This window comes from Corylus avellana, chromosome ca2 (genome assembly GCF_901000735.1).
Source record: "Corylus avellana chromosome ca2, CavTom2PMs-1.0".
Classification (NCBI taxonomy): Eukaryota; Viridiplantae; Streptophyta; class Magnoliopsida; order Fagales; family Betulaceae; genus Corylus; species Corylus avellana.
This window is the reverse complement of record NC_081542.1, coordinates 35345595-35366722: the sequence shown is the minus strand read 5'-3', so window position 1 is coordinate 35366722 and position 21128 is coordinate 35345595. Positions and strand designations below refer to the sequence as shown.

Here is a 21128-nt window from a genome sequence, read left to right as displayed (position 1 = left end):
AGAAAGTGTAATAGGTGTATGGTGAATGACTTGATACACAACATGAAGGTACATGATTGAGACAGTGCTCAAGGAAGTTTAGTTGTCACAATACATGTCGCATAAGAATTGGAGACCATAGAATAGAAGTTGCGATACAATAGGGTGATCTCAAATAGGATGACAAGATGACAAAAGTCGGCAGGAAAAAAATTTATGATATTGTGATATGCAGTATATTAGTCAAGGGATTGATTTGACATGAGACTTAGTAGTTTAAGTGTTCTCAAGTTATAATTTAATCAATATGTCTAGAAAATATATTTGATGTCTAAATCATACATCCTTAGTTTGAATTAAGAAGTGATTGGTTTAGGCTAAATGATTTAACATTTAAGATTCTATTAATTTGAATCAAAAAGAGATAGATTAAATAGAGATAGTATGAAAGTTGTGTATGTAGTTAGGATTGTGTACGGTGATGAATTAGTGATTTATAAATAAATTACTAATAAAAAGATATAATAAAAATTTAAAATTAAAAAAAAAAAAAAAAAAAAAAAAAAGGGGAAAAGAGAAGAAAATCTACATACAAAGCATGGAATGGAATCTTATCAAACTCTTAAACATGGAATAAAAAATATTGAAAACTGAAAAGCGAATAGGTTAACTTTAGTGGTCATCAGTGAAGCACTCTCTGCCTATGTTGATGTCTAATTGATAAGAGCATCTCCAACATATGCTTTAAATGGATGTGATGTGATCGTGTAAGAGAAGGGGATTATGGATGCTCTAGGTTTGTTTTATGATTTCACTATGGGTTGGATGTCTTGTTATTTTAATGGGTTTGTTTTGTGATTTCATGGCCGCCGATAAAACATAGGAGGTTAACTGGTTAATGGATGGGCCACAGTTGAAAATTTTGAAACTTTGATGGGGTACATTGCAATTTTTAAAACATTGGAGGTTAAATTGAAAATGGTTTAAAACCTTGGGGGATAAAGTGTAATTTTTCCTACTTAAAATGAATGGAATGGCACGAATGAATGAGCTACACATCAATTTGCTAAATCTTGGAGGTTTAGCAAAGAGATGAGAGGAACGATTTAGGCGTTGCTAAGTTTGTTGGGTGTGGTATGATAGAGGTTAACAAAAGATGGGTGATTTACCATGGCTATCACACAATGATAAAAGTTGTCATAAAGAGGAAATTTATCAGGATTATCAAAATCATAGGCCATGTCTTTTGTTTGCCCCTGTTCTCACATCTTAAAACAAAGTAGTTATTATTTGTCCTCAAATTCAATCATGTTGCCTCCGCATATTTTTGATGGTGCCTCCCCCTTTAGCCAAGAGCTGGCCGGTGGTGCCTCCAAGGGTTTCACTTTTTCTTTTTTTCTTTTTTTTTTTTACAAAAATAAAAAGATATATTTTTTAAAAAATTATTATTTTAATTTGATGTATCAAAAGAGTTGAGGTGAGACTACCAGACATTTCAAATTTTAACGAAGAATCTATTTCACCTTTTCGAAAAACATATGTAGTTAAAACTAGAAAAAGAAGAGGAAGAATCTCACTACCAATGTGGAGTCACACCCACTAAAAAGAGGAATAGGATCCTCTCCAATCTATTTTGGATCGGAGAATATTTAGTTAATGGTCAGGATTTCTTTAGAGAGATCCTAAGGTTATAAATGGGACACCTGTCCAATTTATAAAAAAAAATAATAATAACATAATATATATTTTAAAAATAATTAAAAAAGAAAATAATAAAAAATATTTAAAAACTAAGGGGTGGCTGGCCACCCCAGTTGGGGCTGGGGTGGCCGAAGCCACCCCCATGGCCCTTGGGTGTGGATCGGTCACCCCAAGGGCCAAATATTAGAAAAAAAAATAAAAAAATAAATAAATTTATTTCTTTGGCCACCCCAAAGGCTCTATTTGCATGGTCTGGCCAGAGCCACCCTATGTGGCCCTGGGGTGGATCGGTCACTCCTTGTTTTTTAAAATTATATATATATATATATATATATATTGTTAATAAACTTGTGTCTCATTTATAGCCTCATGATTTTTCTAAAGAGATCGTGACCATTAACTAGATATTCTCCAGTCCATTTTAGATTGGAGAGGATTTTGTTCCCAGAAAAGAAGAGGAAAAAGATGAGGCACACTTCAAATAAGATCTAGGGGTAATTACCTTTTGCCCCCAAGAACTACAGCGCCTTGGCATTTTCCCCTAATGAACTACCAAACATGACACTTGACCCTATCAAACTACCATTTTATGATAAAAAGCCCCCTTCCGTCAGTCAAATGGGTTAAAATTGACGGTCAACGGGCATATGCAAGTCATGTGCCATTTAAAATTTTTTTTTTTTCAATTTTGGCTGAATTTTAAATTCATTTCATGTGTTGGATTAGGGTTTAGGAGGGTATAAGCGTCATTTTCTTGGTCTGAAGTGAGGGCAAAAGTGGAAGAAAAAAATTTAAAATATCGCATGACTTGCATATGACCGTTGATCGTCAATTTTAACCTTTTTGACTGACGAAATGAGATTTTTTGTCATAAAATGGTAGTTTGATGGGGTCAAATGTCATAATTGGTAGTTCATAGAGGGAAAGTGCCAAAACGCTATAGTTCATGAGGGGCAAAAGGTAATTACCCCTGAAATTTATTTAAGTATTCATCAATTATAATAGGGAAATGCTAGGTGTCCTCCTAACTGTGATGTGACTTTTAAAATCACCAATAGATTAAAAGTAAATAATGAAAATCTCAAATTTAACAATAATTTTAAAAGTCACATCACAGTTAGGAGGACACCAGGAAAACACTAGAAGAACACCTAGCATTTCCCATTCTAATATGTCTCCATTGGAGTATAAAAGTTCACTTAAATAAGCTTAATGACTAAAGCTAACTCTAATTTAATTGTCTTTCGGCCAAGCCCATTATTGAATTACAAAAAAAAAAAAGGAAAAAAAAAAATCTTAAAAGTTAATTACCACTAACTAATAGAACTCAAATGAAATTACACGACCCAATAAAATTTTCTTATACCAGACCCATATTAAATCACAAGGCTTCTTATGAATTCATTACAAATGATACGGAAATTAGGTATTTAAAAATGTAAAAGAAGGATGGGGACATATCTAAATTCATGGAATACTAGTATAACCACAAAAATTTCATTTCATTTTTGAACTAAGAAATCAAGTTTGATGCTTAATTAGCCGTAAAACACAGCAAATAAATTTGTTCTTATAGCTACATGCAATTGTACGTGATAACCATATGTGACTATATGTTCCCAAATGGGGAAGAAAGATCTAGAATCTTGTAAATTAATGATCAGGCTTCTGAAGGCCCTTCTAGACGAAGGTAGTCGTACATGACTCCTTGAAAATAGTTTTCACTTTTGGCCTGTCTAAGATAGATTGTGTTGTTTCCTTCATGGAGTAGATTGCCTTTTACATCAATGCTGTAAAGCCAATACAACCCATGGATTCCATGCCTTGCGATGGCGTTGTCCCTTCCAATAAATCCTGTTGAAAAGTGAGCAGGTTTGGCGCGTGCGTCGTTGAATCGAACCTTACAATCCAATCATCAAATCATAAGCAAAATATTAACCAAAAAAAAAAAGTTATCTCATTTGATGAACTCAGTAAAGCCATCGGATCCAAAACAAAGATAGCCCCACATGAAAGTAGGAACAAACCCAATCCGTTCTGACAGTTGTTCAATCACCTGTCAGAGCAAGTAGAGCCTATTCCCTACTTTCACATGGATTGCCTTATATATTATAGTGCAACAGGAAAACTTATTGTACTAGATCGAGATCGAAGTTTTGTACCTGTACTACTGCATAATGGGCTGATGCCAAGGCTAATTGGAATGTATAATTGACGTTCTTGTTCACATTAACAAGTTCAAATTTGATCTGCCATGTTGTTGATTCACATGTCCCATTATTTATATTCCTGTAATGCATTATTAGAACCAAAAATTATTATAAAGGAAATAAAGAAGGGCATGCCCACTAGGGTTAGCTTAATGGTCGACTTGTTTTGGTTAATATCACAAGATCGATTGACAAATGTATATACCTGTTAAGATGAGCAAAGAACCAATCTTTACGATAATCGCTAACATTAATGGTGTAGACAAGATCTTGGTCATGATATAAATCTGTATATCGATCCCACAAACCATACTGCCTGAACCTGCAAATATAAATTATTCAAAACTAAGCAATAAAATTTAATTAAGATTGCAGCAACAATTTGTGATATTAATGCATGTGACTAACTTTTCTGAGTGGTTGTACAATCGGTTAGTGAGCGTTGGATATGGGTCTGGTACATAGAACTCTGCAGCAGTGCGATCAGGAATGCCAATTTCCCATAGGGTTGGACCATGTCTTGGAGGCGCATACACAATGGCTCCCAATTTGACTTCCAAACCTGCATTGGATGTCAATAATTCCATATCAATCACTAAGTTGCATGGAAAGCTAGTACACTTCTCTCTTGATTAAGTCAAATTAGTTAGTATTTGGTGTAATATATTCTATGACAATATTTAAAGAATGAACTATATACCACATGTGATTTAATGATGTGACCCACCCAAATAAAGCAACTTTATTTAATAAACTATTATATTACTATCGTACAACTTGATGATTTGATAATGAAAATTAGTCATTAGTTGAGCACTTGTAAAATGTTTGGGATTCTATGTATTTTACGACAATCTCTTTTCAAACTAATGTGACAACACATGTTTTGCTTAACCATTTAATGATGTATGGACTATTAATTTAGCTTGAAAAGAATTTGCAGTAAAAGCTATATTATCTTTAAAATTTTACTATAATATTATGGACTCATTTTCTTTTAGTAAAAAAAAGTTGACATGTCTATTGGGTTATGATTTGGTCTTTTAAGTAAACAATATATAACACATGCTCATTTATATGCTTACCTGGTTTAATAGTAATCTTGGTGTCATATTTGTAATCCCCAATAACACCAGGGACCCATGCATACAAATTATAGCCCCCGGGTCTGACGTTTTTAATCACGAAATGTCCCTCATCGTCAGCTTGGGTCCAGAATTGATACCCCTAAAAGAAATAAACAAAGAAACAAAATTTATAGCTAATTAGTGCATGATCAACATTCATAATTAAATGAAAGTGTAATTATGTAGGAGAAAAATACCTTGCTTTCTCTTTGCCACGACCCTACCTCTCCAGGAGCTGCCAAACCAACATAAGCAGATCGCCCCTGAATTAAGCTCTTGCTGATATACCTGCAAGATAATTAAAATCATCTTATGTATAAGAATGATTTAGCTCATGTTTAATTTTAGCTGGAATTGAAATTATTGGTATTGGAACACATGTTTCTTGTGTTTTGTTACAAGACACGTGGTCCTTTTATTTTGAACAAGTGTTTCAATACCAAAGAATCTAGATTCAACTAGAACTTAATACAAGCTTAAGCCGTCTAAAATAAAAAATTATGTACAAGTAGAGACGGGACATACTGGTCACTAACTAGCAATTGACCCGCAACAGTTCCACGTTGATCAACAGAAGGGAAATCTCTTGACTCAGTGAAATTATATGGCCAGCTATCAACCTCAAGCAACATCTAAATAAAAATCAATTGTGAATTATTTCAAAATTTAGTTAAGATTCAGAGAAAAGAGTGCCTTAATTTAAACATACCTTCTCCTTGGCGTCTACCCAAAGCTTTTGGTAATCATTTTGATGAGAAACAGAATTCATATAGACGAATATAGGTCCAAAGACCTTTTTCCACGGCTCTCCATCTTTGAATTTCATCTCAAGGTCCATTCCCGAATAGTGTGCACTCATAAACACCTAAATATGAATAACAAATTAGAAAGTTGACTATTCTATTAATTATAAAAGAAAAAAAAAAATTGTGAACGCCTAACTGTTTTTACTGCAAATAGAGTTTGTGCTTAATTTTGAATGTTGTTAGGAGTATTACAATATTTAACATAAGTCCGTTAAAAAATCGATGTGAAAGTATTTGTTTAAACTTTAAAGAGTAATCATATTTAGTAGATTATTATGACTATCATATAACTTGACGATGTGGTAGTGAAAATAAGTCATTGAATTAGCACTTATTTGGCGTATGGATAGGTGGACTTACACAGAGGGCAGTGGGGCCGACATGAGAGGTGAGTTCTTGCTTGGTGGGCCCACCTGAACGAAACTCTTCAGAGGGTGTTATGATCCAGAATCCAACAGGTGGGTCAAGGGATATCCACCCATGAACTTTGGTGTCTTTTACATCCGACGAGTACTGGTACTTGTCATCCACTTCTCCTCTAATTGTAGGATTGGTTGCATTTGTCAAAAGAACTGCCTCTGGGTAGGCAAGGGCGTGACTCTTTTCCCGGTCCTTTTGCGTTGGCATGATCCTCTGCTTATCATCTGATAGTGCCATGTAGTGAAACCTGATCATTAATTTTCAAATATAATGATTATAATTATTCACTTTGATATTCAATTTATTTTGTATAAAATTAAATGAACATCTTTTATTTACTCACTTGTCCTTTTTGAGCTTATAAGCAGCCCTAATATAACCCAAATCCACCTTGGGCCATCCTTTAAGGCGCTCAAATATTGCGTATGTATAATATCCCGAAGTGCCGCGGCGAAATATGTACCTACAAAATTAAATATATATGTAATTTCCTATTAGCATTACCACTAGTTAATTAGTTCCAAAATTGATGAAAGGAAAAGACTTAATTGCATATGTACCTTTTGTCTACGTTTAAGGGAACACTTCCACTTTCATGGGACGAAACCTTCCATGTCCGAGTAAATGAAAGTTCTACTTGGTCCTTGTTGTTGGTTATAATCCTAAATTTTGTTCCTGCTATTCTGCAAATAATTCATATACATATATTAGCTTGGGAAAAATGTATATATTTTTTTTATGTAGATCCTACAAATTCATGCGAGTAATTAATGCACCATTTTATCTCACTTATCTCACATCTGTTGATGTGAGATATAACGTGACGTGTTTTAATTAACTTTACATGTCAGCTACTTAAAATACATTATATCAACTTAATTATAATGTGAAGTAGGTGTAATAAATGATTGAGTATAAATAGCAGTATTAGATAATTGATTTTTACCTCTCAACGGCACCCTTAGGACCTTGATCTGGCTGATTCCAAGCTACATCCCAATAACTAGGATAGAAGAAAGAATAATATATAAGGGAAAATCTAAAAGCAAGAATATTTAATCCGGCGATCAAATTTAAAAGCAAGTGATATCTATACGTACCCCCTGTTTTCTCTTTTATTATGATCCTCAAGTAAATTAGTGATACCATTATACTCTATTTGCAACACATCACCGTCCGGTCTCGACAATATGACACGCACGATGCCATTATCCACCACTACCTGAGAATGTAATTAATGTTTAGAGATATTTATAATAACATTTTAGGATTGAGAAAAAAAAAATGTAAATTCGATTGCTTTTATAAAAATAAATGTACAATAGAAAATCTTGTATTTTTCTAAATTAAGAGATTTAAATTATTTGAATTAGGGTTAAATACTTTATTCACCCATGTGGTTTAACTTCTTTATTTTTTGTCCCGTATGACTTATTTTTTATCACAGGAGATACCTCTAGTTTGGTTTGCATAAAGATGAAGATTGTACCTATCTAGATTCTGTCCAAAATTTGACGGAACGCCCAGTCAACATCAATCACAAATTGATACGTGTCCTTCTAATTAATTTTTTTTAAAAAAAAATTATAAACATTTAATTATATATCAAGGGGTGCTACCGTCACCCCACGGCCGGATGGGGGTGGCTCGGCCACCCCAAGGAGCCACCCCCATCGAAATAAAACCCTAGTTTCATCAACCACATGTGTAAATAAGGCATTTGACCCTTTGAATTATTAAAATTTAAATCTCTTAATTTAAAGAATCTATTTGTATGTGAAATTATTCAAATCACACACGTGTGTGTATATATATAAAATGTGGGAGCCATTAATACATTTACCTAACGGTGGCGGGTATGCAACTTGACATCCGTAAATTCTTGATCTTTGACATCCAATAGAATTTTCCTGCATTATATATAAACAATAAATTTTCAAACAAAAATATCCCTCAATTTAATTAATTATTAGTAAAAGAAAGGTTTGAAAGGTTAATATATAACTCAATAATATGTACGTGTAGTATGCATGCATGAGAGAGAGTGTGTACGTGTGGTTTTCTTGTCATAGAATTTTACAAATTCTTTACTTAATTAAAGAGTAGGCGGACAACAAAACCGATATATATATATGAAAAGAAGACTACAAATTAAAGATTGATGAGGGAGAATTAACCGTGGGATCTTGATAGAACCATCAATTGAAATCTTTGTAAGGAAGAAGCAAAGGACCAAACTCAATCCAACAAGCAAAGAAATCCGTCTCCAATTCTCCATTCTTTCTTTACCTTAAAATCAATCAATTTCACAAAACACGTACAAGGGATATTGTTTTATGATCTTAGAATATACATATATATAGAGGAGGAATTCAAGAATCCAAGCTATAGTTGAAGTAGTTAAACTAGCTATACTAGAACTTTATTTCCTAATCATAATAGTAAAAGAGTTTAAGAATTCAAACAACACATAAACTCTATCATCTAATCTTTTGAACGTCACATTAAATGATGCAATTAATGCCGCCAGTTGATGTTTTGTTTTGTTTTTTTGTACAATCGTACAAACACATTTGATTAGGACTATTCAAACAAATGTCCATGGGCCAACCTGCCCGACCCAAACTGGAGGCCCACGTTCCATTTTAGTAGGCTTTCGGGTCAGGGGGTCCAAATTAAAGCTCAATATTCATTAAGCCCACGAAAGTGTATTTCTCCCTCTCACTCTCGGTCTATCATTTCTGCAGCGTGTCGATTTCTTTCTTTGATTCCTGGTAGATGATGGGTTTGGCGAGAAATGTGCTTTGAGTCCTCCGTCACAGCTCTACCATTGCTGACCGGTGAGTTCTGTCAATAAGCCTTTAACTTCCATTTGTTTTCGCATATTCTATCTGTTCTTTTGCCATAGCTGCGCATTTGGTATGTTTTGCTTTCTGGGTTTAATATTTCTTCTCTCTTTATACACAGTATTGGACCCTTCGGTCTTTCATTACATTTCTGGATGAAATTTATATGTTTTCCTATCTGGGTTTGCATTTGTGTTATTAAATTTGCATTTTTCTAGCGGGCTCACTTCTCATGTACCTTTTAACAAATTTTATTTCCTATTTGAGGTTTGAAGACGGTAGAGATGCTGATTATTGTATGTTTTACTTTCTTGTGTACGTCATACGTGCTCAAATGTTGTTGGCTTCCCGGTTCCTTTTAAGTGTCTACTTATGATTTTCATTTTCACAGCTCGTATTAGTGTCCATTTGTTTTAGTTCTATATTGTTGTTGTCCATTTGTTTTATATTTGTTAATTTAGTGTGTAACAGTCATCATGTTTCTTTACTGTATAATTTGTTGGCATAATTCAAAAGTATCCTCTGATAGACTCGATTGCTCAATTTAAAATTTGAACCTCGTAATTTGATGGAGTTCCATAACTATAAGGTTGTTTTTTTCTAAGACGTCATTGAATATTTTGTAGGAGAGTTGAAAGATGGAAAGGGCCAGACTGGATTTAAGATTTCATCACTCAGGATCAACACAATCGGAGGAATCAGCTCTAGATTTGGAAAGGAACTACAGCATTCATCCTAATCTACCTTTATCATGTCCACTACCGCCTTCAACCCTTTATGTCAGGTGCTCAGCATTCCGAGAGCAGTGCTGCCTACTCCTGGTGTACTTCAAGTAGATTAAATGATGCGGCAGAAGATAGGGCAAACTACTTTGGAAACCTTCAAAAGGGGGTGCTGCCTGAAACTCTGGGGCTGTTGCCAACAGGGCAAGCAAGTTACCACTTTGCTTGAGCTAATGACCATTAGAGCATTTCACAGCAAGATCTTGCGCCGAGTCAGTCCTGGCACTGCAACTGGGTTTCGAATTCGAAAGGGTGGACTGACATATATTCCTGCTATTCTTGTCTTTGTTGCCGGTAAAGTTCACAGGCAATGGCTCAACCACGTCCAATGTCTACCTGCTGTCCTTGAGGTGGGAAACTTTGGTGCCTTTGGCTTTGCTTTGGGGTTTTACATGTCTTTATATGATCTCGTTGTATGTTTTTTGAATAAAGATTTAAACAGAACTACATTATGCCCAACCCCTTCAGAAGTCCAAATCTTCCTTTCTCTGCACATTATCCGCATAAGACACAATGGAATTGCATTCTGAATTATGAGTTGCCCTTGATAGTTTGAATTTTATGGTTCACTTTCCTGATAGATTTAAATCCCTTTGATTCTCTCCTTATTTATGTAAAATCCCCCAATTCTCTCCCTAACAGCTATATCACTCCACTATAAAATCAAGTGCACTAATTAATAGGAAGCAAGGAAATACTTCCTCTCAAAGTTGTTCACTTTGGAAAAACTTTGGAAGAGGAAGTATTTTCCTTGTTTGCTATTAATTAGTGTACATGATTTTATAGAGGAGTGATATAGCTATTAGGGAGAGAATTAGGGGTAGCTCAATTGGCTAGGGACCGCGCTTCATGAAGCGGAAGTCACGAGCTTGAATTTCTGATTAAAAAAAAAAAAAAAAACCCTTTCACAAATTATACCCTACCGACCTACACAGTAAAAGGTGATCTCCTAACTAAACTAGTAGCTGCAACACATACAACTGCAATACGCTATGCATATTCCTCTCTTACGTAAACTGTCCACAGTCGAAATTCTTCCCCATGCTGCCCTTCAACATAGATCCATGTATACTCTACCAAGGAAATCCAGTGGCACCTTTTCCTTTGCTTATAATCTTTCTCATAGGCTTGTTTCGAATTATTTATAATGTCTTGAATCCTAGGTTAATTTTATTGGTTGTCACCTACTATTTAGGTCCAAATAACAACCTTTTGGAAATTCTACAGACTTCGTCGAAAAACATTAAATATCTAGAGGGGTTGAAAAATATAAAAAGTATGAGTAATGCTACACACACTTTCACTTATACACTATCTTAGGTAGCTTTTACAACCAGCATTGGATTTAAATCCAATAAAAATCTATTCTAAATCGAATGGCAATTTTAAAAGCCACATGAGGAAGTGTGGAAATGAGTGTGGGAAAGTGGGAGTGTGTGTGGCATTACTAAAAAATTATTGCTTGTTCGCATTTCCAAAATTTATAAAAATGAAACAGGATGCTCAAATATTCAGTTTTTTGTGAGATTTCAAGCTTGCTACGATATGGACTGATCTCTTATTTTTACTTTGGAAGTTGAAGTACCTTTTTGATATTTGTGGCAGGGGCCTAGAGGTGTACGGTGTGCCATACCAATTCCCATTTCTCTCTTCAACACCCCTCTCAGGGCACTATGTTCCTACCACCATGTTCATGACCCTGGCACCACTCCAGCACTCCCCACTTCTTCATCGCCATCATTATCAGCACAATCCAAATCTCTTGTCAGAGTAGTCTGTTCATTGGTCTGTGACTCTTTCTACCAACAACCCCATGTGAGAATATCGCCTCCCAAGCTCAATCTTCAACAGGATGCTAATTTGTTGACCCAAGAACAAGCCATTACAGTCGTTGCTTCACTAGCTGCTGAGGCAGGGTCAATGGTGGCGTTGAGTTTCTTTTACTGGGCAATTGGGTTTGCCAAGTTTCGCCATTTTATGCGGCTTTATATAGTATGCGCTGCATCATTGATTGGTAATGGGAATATGGAGAGGGCTCATGAAGTGATGCAGTGTATGGTAAGGAGTTTTGCTGAGATTGGGAGGCTAAGTGAGGCTGTTGATATGGTTATTGAGATGCAAAATCAAGGTTTGGCACCAAGTACCTGCACTTTAAATTGTGTGATTCACATTGGGTGTGAAATGGGTCTGGTTGAATATGTCGAGAACATGTTCAAGGAAATGTGTGGGAGAGGGGTGTCTCCTGATCATTGCAGTTATAAGTTGATGGTTATTGGTTATTGTAGGATGGGCAGAATTTTGGAGGCAGATAGATGGTTGAATGAAATGCTTAAGAGAGGCTTTGTTCTAGATAATGCGACTTTTACTTTAGTTATTAGTGCATTTTCTGAGAAGGGTTTTGTGAATAGAGCTTGTTGGTATTTTGATAAGATGATTGAGATGGGTTTGATACCAAATGTGATTAATTTCACGTCTTTGATTCATGGGTTGTGCAAGAGGGGCAGCATTAAGCAAGCATTTGAAATGTTGGAGGAAATGGTTAGGAAAGGTTGGAAACCTAATGTGTATACTCATACAGCATTGATTGATGGGCTCTGCAAGAAGGGATGGACTGAGAAGGCTTTTAGACTATTTCTGAAACTTGTCCGGAGTGACAATTACAAGCCAAATGTTCATACATATACAGCCATGATTAGTGGGTATTGCAAAGAGCACAAGTTGAACCGTGCTGAGATGTTGTTAGCCAGAATGAAAGAACAGGGATTGGTCCCCAACACCAACACATATACTACTCTCATTGATGGGCACTGTAAAGCAGGTACTTTCGGAAGAGCATATGAGTTGATGAAAGTAATGAATAATGAAGGTTTCACACCTAATATCTGTACATATAATGCAATTATTGATGGCCTTTGCAAAAGGGGAAGGGTTCATGAGGCTTATAAATTGCTTAAGAAGGGTTTTCGTTGTGGATTGCGAGCAGATAGAGTCACGTATACTATCCTCATATCTGAGCACTGTAAACGGGCGGATACTATGCACGCCTTGGTGTTTTTCAACAAGATGGTCAAAGGTGGCATTCAACCTGATATTCATACATATACCACACTGATTGCTGCCTTTTGTAGGCAAAAGAGATTGAAAGAGAGTGAGAAGCTTTTTGAAGAAGTTGTAATGCTAGGCCTAGTTCCAACTAAGCGGACGTATACATCCATGATATGTGGGTACTGTAGGGTTGGAAATGTTAACTCAGCTGTAAAGTATTTTCATAGGATGAATGATCATGGCTGTACACCGGACAGTATTACATATGGTGCTCTTATAAGTGGGCTTTGCAAAGGGTCTAAGTTGGATGACGCCCACCGGTTATATGACACCATGATAGACAAGGGGCTATCCCCATGTGAAGTTACTCGGCAGACCTTGGCTTATGAGTATTGTAAAATAGATGATTCTGCTACGGCCATGATCATATTAGAAAGGCTAGACAAAAGGCTCTGGATCCAGACAGTTAAGACCTTGGTCTGGAAGCTTTGTAGTGAGGGGAAAGTGGGCATAGCGGCATTGTTCTTTTATAGATTATTAGATAAGGACCGTAATGCGGATCGTGTGACTTTGGCAGCATTCACGACTGCATGCTACGAGAGCAACAACTATGCTCTTGTTTCTAACTTGTCCGAGGGGATCTCTAAAGGAATTGCATAGTTGTTGTTGCTTAATCATGGTGGGTGAATTCATTTGTGTTGAAAAGCTGAGCTGCTGAAGCAAGTTTTGTAGTTTGATTCCTCTTCCTACTGTTGATAACTTGAAGACTCAGCTGCCTAGCAGCATGATAAGCCAGTGATTCTCATTATGTATTTTGTAGAGTTCCATTCCATATAACGTCTTCAGTCATTTCTGAATAACAACCAAAACGTATTGCAACTGCATTGAATAATTGAAGGGATTGGCCACAGGTGTTTTCTTCTCTTGACGAGTTCACGTTTGAACTCCCAACTTTTCTCTGCGTTTGACTGGGAGATCTTCATTAAGGTCAGAGCGAAAAGAAAAAGAAAAATTCAAGGGTCTGAACTGGGGAAGTGTCAGAATCAGTGTTCAATATTTATTGATTTTTTAATTGGTAATTGTACATATGCTAGTTCTTTTGTCTCTTATAGAAATTGGATTACATCTTACTTGGGTTGAATGTGATATGTTGAATAAAGGCCAAGTTATTTCAGTGTTAGCAATATGTGCCATCGGATGTATCTCTTATAGAAATTGGATTACGTCTTACTTGGGTTGAATGTAATATGTTGAATGTAGGCCAAGTTATTTCAATGTTAGCAATATGTGCCATCTGAAGTATCTATGTTTCTTTGTCTTATGCCCTTTTACAAACTTCTCAGTCAAGATGGGGAATCCAAACTCTCCACATACTAGGGCGTGCACTTATTACTTCATCATATAGCTTTTGGGCTTGGAATAATCCACAAGCTACAGTGAAAAATTGTTGTGATAAGGCTGCTACCTGCAGCTTCTCTTCCTGTTCGCCAAATGCAACATTTCGCTACAGTGATTCAACAAATCTGAATTATCATTGTTGCTTCTGTTCTCCTTTGTTTAATAGCTTCTGACTATCTCTCTTACCCTCATCTTTTTTTGTCTGAAACTCACTTACTCTCTCTCTCTTGCAAGCTCATTCCTCTGTGTCTCTCATAAAACTCTCTTCTTCTCTCAGGCTCGATTGATTGAAGGTGGAGTTGGGGTCTCCATCGAAGCCAGGATTCCTCTCTCTCGCTTGCTCGTTTGAAGGTGGGTTGCTTTCCTCTCTATTTGTTTCCGTTGTTGAGCTTGTTTGTTTTGTTTGTGTCTACATCAAAGCCAATATTTGTTCTGTGGTGGTGTGTATTGTGAAATGTGTGAAATTTGAGTTGTGGGTTTGGATGTGATCAGCAAGTTTTGGAGGGTCCCCTCTGTTCAGCAGCTGTGCAGCGATCTCCCTCTCTGAACTCTTCAGGACCCATGTTATTCCATCTAATGGTGGTTGTGGATAAAGTATTTGGTCTTTCAGTCTCTGTGTGGTGTGGGTATCAAAAAGAATGACGTAAAAGGGTTGGGGATTGATTAGAAGTACTTAGATGGATGGAGCTAATTTTAAGCATCGTCCTTTCCTTTCATCCATAATCAGATTTATAAAACTTAGGATTAGTGCTTCGCCTTTGTTGGAGATTTATCTGATGTGGGGTGTGAGTGTGCGATATTTATCGGTCTGGTGGGTTGTGGGATATGTTTATAATGTATAAATGCTTGGAGAAATGATAATACACTAATAGCTGTATCGAGCAGGTGTGACAACTCGATGTATTATCCCAAGTTAAGGAGCTTCCTTGCCATCCCAAAGTCCGCTATAGAGCTGAATAGTCATACTTTTATTTCATTGTGCACTATGGTAGTTTTAGGCATTGTTGGCTTCTAGATAAACTCCTTTCTTAGTTATTTATTTCTTTTTCCATCATTAATCAGGCATTTGATGCGTATGTGGTTGGCAAAGAAGATGCTCCTGGCTATATTAACATAAGTTGCTTTAGCTATACTGAAGTGAGAGAATTTGGTTCTTGTATATAATGTGACATGTTGTGCATTAAAAATCTGATTGTTTTTTTCTTTGGCAGAAAGGTTGCATGGAACAAGATGAACTTTCAGAAATGTGATAAGTTTTGTTTATAGTATGTCCATATTGTGGGTTTGACTCCCAATGGACATATGCATTACCTGCTTTGACCTTGCAAAGGGCTTAAGTGCCCAAGAGTTGCGATTTTTTGGGTTACTGGAACAGTTGGATTCATCATCTGCATATGATTTTGTTATGTAAATATAACTATTCTGTATCAGTTTTGGTCATAATTTGCTGATTGTAGGATTGTAATGAATTTACTCTGGTTGTAGTTTGTGTTTGTTCTGCTTTGGAGTGTCTACGATTTGTGGGGTTTAGTAATGCAATGCCGCATTGCCTGTGTCTGGGTGTGCATCCTTTCTTTTTGTTGTTGTCTCCACAATTAACAGAGCTTTGTTTGGATTAATGCTTTCATATGATAATTTATTTATTTATTGTTTGACATAAAACAAACTTGATTATATTGCCTTATTTTGCCCAGCTTTACAGGTTAATAAAAGGAATGATCTGGTTTTATGTCTTTATTTCATTTTCATCATTCCTTTTTTATCAGATTTTGCTTTTCACCAGTTTGAATTTATACATGGATTCCTGAAGTGATATTTAATTTTGCAGGTTTCAAATGTGCTATACAGGAGAGTTTAAAAATACTTGTTGCTTGAATCAATGAAATCTAATGTTTTACAAATTTCTCCGAGTGATAAAGAAGTTTCTGTCTCATGATGATTATTCCATTGTCATGTAGGTAATTCTGCTACTTTTCTTGATGGAGACAAAGCTACACCAGATAATGCTGATGAACTGAAGAAATGGTATCATTCCTGGCTGTTTCAAGCAATTTTGGTTGTTTGAGAGAGTATATTGTAGAAACATATTGAGGACACAAAATAACTTTATATTGATAGCAATATGGAAGAATGCCCACTCCTTATACTTTTTGCTGAATTAGTCTGCTTTTCTTGATGGGGCAATATGGAAGAATGCCGCCAATGGGTTTGAAGTAGCTCGAGTTTGTTTTTCAAGAGTTGTCCATTTTAGCTATTGGCTTGTCTGGTGGTGGTGTCCATCTAGACTCAATGATAGACCAAACGTCTATGGATTTTAGAAAAAATCTCATACGAGATTTTCAATAGCCATAATTAGATCCGTCAAAAGATGGAACATAATTAAGAGCTTGAGACGTCTTATGAGGAGTCTAAGATCACACTTAGGAACTTAATCCTTCATAAAGTGAACATGTTCTAATACCAATTGAAAATATAAAACAAGACTCCAAACACACTTAGAATGGGGGTTGAATAGATGTTTACCAATTAATGCGAAATTTAAAACTATTAACAACACAAACAATCACAAAATATATGAAAGCGATAAATCAATCAACCTAGATATTTTGGTGACTTTGTGAAAACCTTTTAAAGAACTCTTTAAAAGTAAAATCACTCCGGTGTAACCAAACCCAAAAAATAATCAACTATAAAAAAATAAGGATTACAAGAAGTTTACACTTATAAAACCTTTGAAGTTGACATTCTCATACATAAGACAAGCGACCCACTTGACTTCTACCGCAGTAGCTCTTCCCAAAACGTCTGAAATAATTCTTCTTGATCTCCTTTACCAGAATTCCGATAGGCTTCAATTGTTGTTGATGAAAGACTCTGGTTTACAATAAATTCCCTAAGAGAGATGCACAGCATAAAAACCTAAACTTTCTCTCTTAGCACAAGGAGGAAAAAAATTCTATTTTCTTTGGAAATATTGCCTCCAATCATTACAAAATTCATGCTCCAAAGGCCCTAAAATATTCTTGAAAAAGTAGCGCGAAAATCACAAAGTCGGTTTCCAATTTTCATTAATTCAGACTAGATTTTTCATATTCTTTCCATGTCCCGTTTTAACACTGAAAAAGTTGGAATTGAAAACTTTTCATGAAATATAAATTGTATAATTTTTAGTTAGATTTCCAATGACACCAAATTTGCTTCAAAAGGAGCTCGGAATCAAAAGTTATGATCATTTTAGTCGGGTAAGGTCAATGTTGACAACATACACAAATTTGAGAAATAATGTCTTTGATTAACTTTTTCACCAACTTAACCCTAAACTTAAAACTTACACCCAAACATGTTTTGGCACTAAATTTGCCGACACTAAAAACCTAACACAAACTATGTTAAATCTTGTATCGTGTCTAGTTGAATTATTTCACCATTCACTTTTCTATTTCTATGGGATCTTAAAATTTATTTTATCACACCATTAACATATAATTAGCTCTGTATTTTTCAACACAAGACGACTTCCTACGTTAAATCTTGTATCGTGTCTGGTTGAATTATTTCACTATTCACTTTTCTATTTCTATGAGATCTTAAAATTTATTTTATCACAACATTAACATATAATTAGCTCTGTATTTTTTAACACAAGACGATTTCCATGAATAAAGAGCCTTGCGGTTGAGTGGTAACAGGAGATGTGGGAAACTTGGGATATCAAAAAAAAAAAAAAAAAAAAGGAAAACTCGCTAGATTATCTACATTTAGTGGCAAGTATTTGTGCAAAATTTTGGTTACAGTAGGATGGGCAAACAACATTAACATGTTAAACGCCAGAAAATTCTCAAAAGAAAAGCTAAAAAAAGATTTTTAGATTATATGCAGATGCTAGAGAAATAAAGCTTGTTCATACTTATTTAATATGTGAGGTTGCATGTCCTCAAAACTCACAAAAAATGCATGCCCCCACCGGTGATAGTAGTATTTTTTCTAATATATTAGGGAGTAAAATATCTTGCAATTATGTAAAGGAAAGGAGGTGCATGTGAATGCTGAAGCATCGTCAATTCCCCTCCCTTAAATACAAGGATGAATGAATTCTAAACAAAGCTTAAAAGGAAGCCTACTCTACCCACATGCCTAACAGTCAAAGGAGATCCTCCCATGGATGAAAAGGGGTCTATAGCAACTCATTAAGATAAAATAAATTCAATCTAGAGATTTTTTTGACAGAGGATTGATATAAATCTTAGGTAGAATTCATTCTTAAGCTGTATACGACATTTAAGGATCGTAACATATCATTACGCTCCGCAACCAACGTCTACGACAACTCACTCTATCTAGACTGATCCGATGGTAGGCCTTTCTATTTTGACGGTTCTCTTCATCTACCAGTATTCAATGAGTTAATATTATATTCATCCATAGTACCAAGACATTTTAATCCATCTTATAAGTTGCTCCCCATGACTCGGCCACAAAGCCGTAACACATTCAATTTCATAAATTAAACCTTGGTAGGCAATAAAGAAGGTGTTGGAATATCGTCATTTTTTAACTAATCCTAAAACTTGGTTAAATTAGGTGATGACATAGAATGTGTCATTTAGTACCTTAAGATGCAATGTATTTTGGAATGTCAAAGGTCACATGCACAAAGCTCCTGATTTCTTGTTAAATTATTTTGTGTGATTATGACACTTATGAAATTTTATTTTGGAATGTTGAATTGGACATTACCATCCTCTATAATTCATAGGTCATTTTACAAAGGATATAAATTTCTTACAAACTTGATTGTAAGAATTTCTCGAACCAGTATCTAAAAATGTCATGTATTTTTTGAGCAGATGAGAAGAATATGCAATTTTTTTTTTTTTTTAGTTATTGCTATTAAAAAGCAAGCGAAATTTTAAAAAAGACAAATCTAGTACCTCAAATTTTGGAAAAAACCGAATCACCACCTCCAACTTAAAAAATTCTACAAATTAAAAAACCTCAAAACCCAGGTACCAAAAAAGTTATTAACCTTACATAATTTTAAAATCTACTATTTTTTACTTAAGTTTTCGAGTTAAATGTTTTGAGAGTATAGGTACAAAGTGATAAGTAGTCCTTTGTCTACTGCCAAAATTTTATGAGAAGGGTGGGAGAGAAATGCTCACTGTGTTTGCTAGACAGCCGAAGGTATAGTGACCCAAATAATTAACTAAGCTTAGATCGCTTAGTTAGGGGGTTAAATTAGGCTTTGAGTCACTAAGGACACTAGAAGGATAATTTGGACTTTTGGACCAGACGTACGCTAGGGTTAGCGGACGTACACTTCTGTTTGTAGTTCGGACGTACACGGGGAGACCACCATACATACGCTCTACAAATAGTACACGGACGTACATGGGACCACATGGATGTACGCTACTTTTTTGGAATACCCTTTGGATAATACCTGGACATACGAGGCAGCCTTTAGACCGCTGTGGAAATAGTACTGGACGTACTATCATGAGGCAAATTTTTCACACCAAACAAGCCACGTGACGGCCCATAGCAAAGCACCAAGCAGTGCCAAGGCAGCCAACATACCAATAGAGGTTAGGGAAAGGTAATCACAGAATAACAAAGATTTTACAGGAGCAACACCTCCTAACTTTTACACTCAACCAAACCAAATATACAAAGATACTGACCAGGGCCCTTACAACACAATGGAACCCTAAGCCACAATATAAACACAACCACCAAGGCTTACAACAGAAAACCAGAATACAAATCACATGCACTCAGTGTTTCCCTCACAACAGCTCCCTCACAAGACTCACTCTCAATGCAACTTCCAGCCTGCTTCAATGAGAGTACCAGCAGCCTTTTTATAGCCATCAGGAGGGAGAGCTTTGCTGCAGTGGGCTGCCACCTGGCTCCAGCCCACTGCCTAGTGCAACATGGTAACTTCCAGCAAGCAACCTACCACCTGGACCATACTCCATGGTCCATTTGAATTTAGCCAACGCCCTTGCTTAGCTTGGTGCCACAAAGCAGCCCTTGTGGGCTGTCCTGTAAGCATCCAACTGCTCCATTGAAGCCCAACAAGCTTCTTGCCACTTGTCCAAGTCCTGCAGGCATGGTAGAGCACCATTCTGCCCATTGTAGCAGGCAATCATTAGCCAGGGGGCTTGGCCAGTGCCCCACACAAAACCACTGCCACATTCAAGGTCCTTCTAGCTTCCCAACTCCATGCAAGAGCCTGCAAGGCAATCATGGAACTCTAACACAACAGGTCATCTTCAGCAAGGCAAAGGCACCATGTGGCTAGTGCAACAAGCCACAACATGTCCATCCAGCAACAAGCTTTCAATAGGATCTTCAAGGGCTGGGCCATGCACAGCACAATCAGCAATCGTGCTACCAAGGCTAAGCACTTTGACAGTGCATGGGCCAATGTCCACCCAAACAACCAGCAAGGCTGGAACAAGTCCACCCTTCATCTTAGCCCAAAGCATGCCTCCCTCATGCCAGGGCATGGCGGTCAGTAAGGGTGTTTGGCAAACCTATGCAGCCACCATGATAGCCATGTCACGGCTGTGACAAACCACCCGCACCAGATGAAGTCAACGCCCTCATCGACTGGGTGGCCAAATACTCTCGGACCTTGTCCTCAAACTGCCATAGGGTAGTGTCCCTCTCCCATGTTGCTTTTGAGATGGGTGAGCCTCTCCACTGAACCAAATAATATATTCTCAAATTCTTCTTGTGTTGGTCTTTCCTCTTGTAGTCCAAAATTTTCTCCACTTTCTGCTCAAATTCCTTCTGAACATTAGGT

The 21128-nt window shown here is 36.3% G+C and overlaps 2 protein-coding genes across 5 annotated transcripts; one reads left to right on the top strand and one right to left on the bottom strand.

Moving 5' to 3' along the window:
- Positions 1-3001: 3001 nt before the first annotated feature.
- Positions 3002-8887, bottom strand: LOC132169656 (probable rhamnogalacturonate lyase B). Its single transcript, XM_059580655.1, has 14 exons — positions 8855-8887; positions 7344-7465; positions 7190-7246; positions 6804-6926; positions 6587-6706; positions 6184-6490; positions 5727-5882; positions 5543-5649; positions 5215-5305; positions 4976-5117; positions 4299-4452; positions 4096-4212; positions 3843-3969; positions 3002-3580 (listed from the first exon to the last, which is right to left on the bottom strand). The coding sequence occupies exons 1-14, from the start codon at positions 8885-8887 to the stop codon at positions 3341-3343; spliced, it is 1896 nt and encodes a 631-aa protein (XP_059436638.1). The 3' UTR covers positions 3002-3340.
- A 108-nt stretch (positions 8888-8995) lies between these two features.
- On the top strand, positions 8996-16472 carry LOC132171341 (pentatricopeptide repeat-containing protein At4g19890-like). Of its 4 annotated transcripts, none has more exons than XM_059582636.1 (5): positions 8996-9083; positions 9716-10221; positions 11477-13903; positions 14592-14665; positions 16143-16472. In XM_059582636.1, the coding sequence occupies exons 2-3, from the start codon at positions 9931-9933 to the stop codon at positions 13574-13576; spliced, it is 2391 nt and encodes a 796-aa protein (XP_059438619.1). In that variant the 5' UTR covers positions 8996-9083; positions 9716-9930; the 3' UTR covers positions 13577-13903; positions 14592-14665; positions 16143-16472. The 4 variants fall into 4 exon arrangements, with proteins under 4 accessions (XP_059438619.1, XP_059438620.1, XP_059438618.1 ...); XM_059582637.1 differs by having other exon boundaries at positions 11477-13991; XM_059582635.1 differs by having other exon boundaries at positions 11477-14665; positions 16273-16472.
- The last annotated feature ends 4656 nt before the right edge of the window (positions 16473-21128 follow it).